The sequence below is a fragment of the Haliotis rufescens genome, unplaced genomic scaffold, assembly GCF_023055435.1.
Source record: "Haliotis rufescens isolate VD_foot unplaced genomic scaffold, xgHalRufe1.0.p SCAF_2, whole genome shotgun sequence".
NCBI classification, from domain to species: Eukaryota; Metazoa; Mollusca; class Gastropoda; order Lepetellida; family Haliotidae; genus Haliotis; species Haliotis rufescens.
The window spans coordinates 49,438,209-49,442,902 of NW_025963890.1; the positions used below are offsets into that span (position 1 = coordinate 49,438,209).

General features: G+C 43.0%; 1 protein-coding gene across 1 annotated transcript; it reads right to left on the reverse strand.

The window, feature by feature from the left end:
* Positions 1–815: 815 nt before the first annotated feature.
* LOC124146228 lies at positions 816–4,195 on the reverse strand. The gene is made up of 3 exons (XM_046516415.2): positions 4,114–4,195; positions 2,326–2,388; positions 816–1,947 (listed from the first exon to the last, which is right to left on the reverse strand). The coding sequence occupies exons 1-3, from the start codon at positions 4,136–4,138 to the stop codon at positions 1,262–1,264; spliced, it is 774 nt and encodes a 257-aa protein (XP_046372371.2). The 5' UTR covers positions 4,139–4,195; the 3' UTR covers positions 816–1,261.
* Between the last annotated feature and the right edge of the window lie 499 nt (positions 4,196–4,694).

Consider the following 4,694-nt stretch of genomic DNA (forward strand, 5'->3'; position numbering starts at 1 on the left):
GGATATATTAATATAAGCTAATATTCAAGATTATTGACGTGTTGCTTTTTTTTTAATGCCTCTCGCGGCAATTGTCCAGCTATATGACAGCGGTTTGTTAATAATTTAGTCTGGATCTGACAAAACAGTGATTGGTATTACGAGCAACGAGCAACGCAATCGGGGACAGATGATAGTGAGTGAGTGAGTGAGTGAGTGAGTGAGTGAGTGAGTTGTGTTTAACGCCGCTTTTAACAGTATTCCAGTTATATCGCGGCGTGTCAGCTTAATGTGGGAGGAAAGCCCGAAGTGATGCAGGTCTCAGACGTTTACCACTTCGGTGAAACCCTCGAGCACGGGTATGGTGCTGACAAACCTAGAAACATAATCGGGGCGAACCGGTATTCGAGCCCACAATCATAGGTTTCTGGCGTGCCCAAGGGACGCAACTCTGCACAGCGAATCGCGTCGCCTTAGACGACTGGGCCACCCGATACATGATACAGAATCAACCAAATCGCAGAGTCTGACCACCTGATCCATAGAGTCGCGTCTTACTAACAGCTTATAGACTGCAAAGGGCCACTGCTAACCGGAAAACCCCACGGGGCTCTTTGGGTTAAATATACATTGTAAGTGTATAAGGGGCGTCAGATGCCCAGACGTCTAAGGCGCTGCGAAGAGTTGCGTCCCTTAGGTGTGCCAGAATTCTATGATTGTGGGTTCGAAACCCGGTTCCATGTTTCTATGTTGGCCGGTACTATAAACTCGTCTCATGAGTTCCTCCAAAGTGGTCAACGTCTAAGACGTGCACCGCTTTAGGATTCTTCCCACATTAAGTTGACACGACATGACAGATATAATGTTTAATCATTCATTCAGTGTAAGTGTATATAAATGGGTTTAAAGCTGCTTGTATATAACGGAGCAGGAGGGTCCACTTGCACAAGGCGACCTTCGCGCTAAGACTATCGTAAGCCTATGTTAAAGAATGGGAGTTACGATCATCTTAGAGCTAAGATCGCGTTGTGCAAGTGGGTCCAGTTCATAGTATACAGGTTAGACAACCCACAACATCAACAAGAACACGGGCACCTTCCAGAATGACCTTTTCTCCAAGTAGTGTTGTAACTATTCAAATCCGATCCATACTTTGGTAGCATAGAATAAATACTTGACATAAGGACATTTCCTTTTTTGTATTGCTATTCTATTCTATGAATTATGTATTTAGAACAGAAGAAGCCCATTGACAAGCAATTTTGGTAAGTCCTTCTTTTTGCTACGTGAGTGCTGTATAGATTAGAGCCTTCTTTGTGTCTGTCATTTCAATGGCCTCGCCACTGACCAACTTCATCTGCACAGTGTAATTGCATTCCCTGGACCCAACTCCGAACATCGGATACAGTAATTCTGTAAATGAAACATAAAATTTAGCCAAAACGGCGTTATTATTCAGATCAATGAACGCGAGCCTTTTCCCCCCAACATCCAGCACAACGCCATATGAAAGTGTGACCTGTGTACATGGGGCGTTAGACATGGTGTTGGTTGAGCAGAGAATATGCCTCCCTTCATCATAAACCCTGGTACAGATACACCGGTGTTGGGGACAGTCCATCACACAGATACTCCAGGAGCGGGGCTGGTAACACGTCCATAGGTTCCGGTCCACCTGTCTCTTCTCCACGACCGACACCTCTAGAGCAGGCCACCCCACGCCCACCTCCACCGTCACATCGGACAGCGTCTCCCAGTACCGGGGTGCGGCTGGGACACAGTCAGGGTTGGACGAATTGGGAGTAACAAGGATAGGGGTGGAGCTGCATGTGCCACGGTACTTGCGAAGTCTACCACTATGCTGCTCATGTTGGCGTCCGACCGGCTGTGAGTTGACCAGCTCGCCGTCTGTGTTAACGTGACATTGCCATGTGTTCGCCCTTGTGCTGTCCAGTTGAAGTTTGGGACCTGGTAATACATTAACATAACAAATATTAAATGGGGACTCGGCTTCAGAAAATTTGACATTCTGAGAAAGTTATTTCAATGTTGTTAAAACATTGCTTTCTTCACCTCCCTACTCAAATTATATTGAGTATATGAGTATATCAGGTAATGAGTACCCTAACGCAAAGAGATATTGAGACCTATCCTAAAATTGAAAAAGTACCATGGATATACTCAATTAGGGCCCGGGTCCGCTTTCAACGAAGTGATTCGGTCTCATGACAGACTGAAGCCCAACTATTACACTGCGATGTTATGACAATCAAGCCGAAGGCTATGGGTAGGTATATACTTTTCTGCAATCGCTTTGATTGAGCTGAATGAAGAGGATGTACTCACACGAAATCTGCAACGATTGTTGAGAATCTACTTTTCCTACGATATGGACCGATCCCCCAAACGCTGTGAAAAGTCAAATACAAAATATGTTTGTCGAAATACAAAAGTCAAATTCAAAATATGTTTGTGGAAATACAAAAGTCAAATTCAAAATATGTTTGTGGAAATACAAAAGTCAAATACAAAATATGTTTGTGGAAATACAAAAGTCAAATACAGAATAGCTAGGTTTACAGGCAAGACGAACACAGAATAGTTTTAAGTTTTAGGTTTGTCATCATGAATATGTAATGATAGCGACAAATTATTTTTAAATTATATTTGATGACACAGAGCATAGATATTTAGCAACGTGTGACAGTCATTATGCGCTGTTCTTGCAGGTCAACAGCGTGTGCCAACATGATTCTCCCTCAGTGAAATCGAATTCCTTGTGATATTAAATACATTGACCGCGTAATGCAACTGTGACAGCATGCCATAGAAGTTGTGTTGAAACAGGTTAATAGTATGCACTGTGTGTTACAAATCGATGCTGCTGTCATATATGCCTACCGATGAAGTCACTTGTCCAGGAAGTAGTTTGACACACACCGAACGTATGTGACGTCTTGCTTTGTTACACATCGATTTGATTTAAACATATTTATTTCCACAAAGTGGAAGGATTGGCAAACAAGCAAATTTTGCTCATCTGAATGCCTCTCCCAAACATTGATACATATACAAATTACAATGTATTGATAGTGACATGAGAAATAGCATACATTGTATAATTGACATTACAGATAAGTATTGTTCTGCAAGTGTTTAATTACTGGATTATCTTTCATAACTACAGTTACCTTATTATTTATATCCAGCACAACAACATCGCAGTATCATATAGCAAAGCCAACATCTCAGACAAAATCTCTAAATCGGCAAGAGGATAGAATAAAACTGTGCAGTGATTTCAAAATTTCAAGATTTGTTACTGTCGTTAAATGTGAATTACCATTTAGAATTGAATTTAAATCGTAGCCTTTTACGAAATAATACATCGATTTGGGTAACTTAAGTTTCAAACACAGAAACGGGAAGTATGAAATAGTCACAGCCGTTATATAGTGTTGAGTCGATCAGTCACTGGTTTATCAATTGTGTGAAACTTGCAGCACGACCTCGGAGACAGCGAAAAGCCCTATTCCGCTTTATAGCACCTTAATTTGTACAAATGTCAAACACTGCCAGTAATACTTCACTATGCCACAGACCGCCTCCGTGGTCTTGTGGTAGAGCGTCCGCCCGGAGAACGGAAGGTCCAGGGTTCGATCCCGGGCCGCGTCATACAAAAAGTCGTTAAAAGATTGTACTTGTTGTTACCCTGCCTGGCGCTCGGCATTAAGGGGCTAAAACAAGGACTGGTCGGCTCGGAGTCAGTATACTGTGTCTGAGTGGGGTATTCATGTTAAACTGCGGCATGGTATCTCAGTGAGCTAGCACTATAAATCGGCATCAGTCCGGACTAGTACAAGCAGCCACACCCACACATACACGTGCATGCACGTCGCTATATAAGTGCAATAATCTTGGACGCGACGTTAAACCCAATTTCACCTCACCTCACCTCACTATGCCACCTACTATTTTCCCAATGAGGTGCGAGTATATGTGTGTGTTTGGGTTGGAGGTTGGGGTGGTTTGTGTTAAGGGGCGAGGGGAGGGGTTCGGTTCTGGCCTGGAAACAAATGTGTTTCTGTTTTTTTCTGTTCACGGTACTAAAATAAACATTGTTGAAAGTCTTACCTCCAACTGTTTCACACGTATTCATCCGTAGCCTGTACAGACCCTGTTTGTCTGGTGACGTTGAGTGGGGTTGGAGCCCAGTGTACACATACTGTACTAAGTCAGCAACAGCTGTTCTGAAACATTTAGTCGTAAGTCTGAAGAGATGTATTGATCGTATTCACCAGTGGGGACAGATCTATACGTGTCTACAAGTGATGGAATATCGATACTTATGTAACGCTGTTACTTTGGCAGATAAAGCTCCTTTTGATTTGAAAATAATTTAATCCAACATGTTAAAGATATGTCACGGCCGTTTGTCAGTCAACGTGTTACAGGTATGTCACGTCCGTCTGTCAGTCAACATGTTACAGATATATGACGGCCGTCTGTCAGTCAACGTGTTACAGATATGACATGGCCGTCTGTCAGTCAACGTGTTACAGGTATGTCACGGCCGTCTGTCAGTCAACGTGTTACAGATATGTCACGGCCGTCTGTCAGTCAACGTGTTACAGATATATGACGGCCGTCTGTCAGTCAACGTGTTACAGATATATGACGGCCGTCTGTCAGTCAACATGTTACAGGTATGTCAC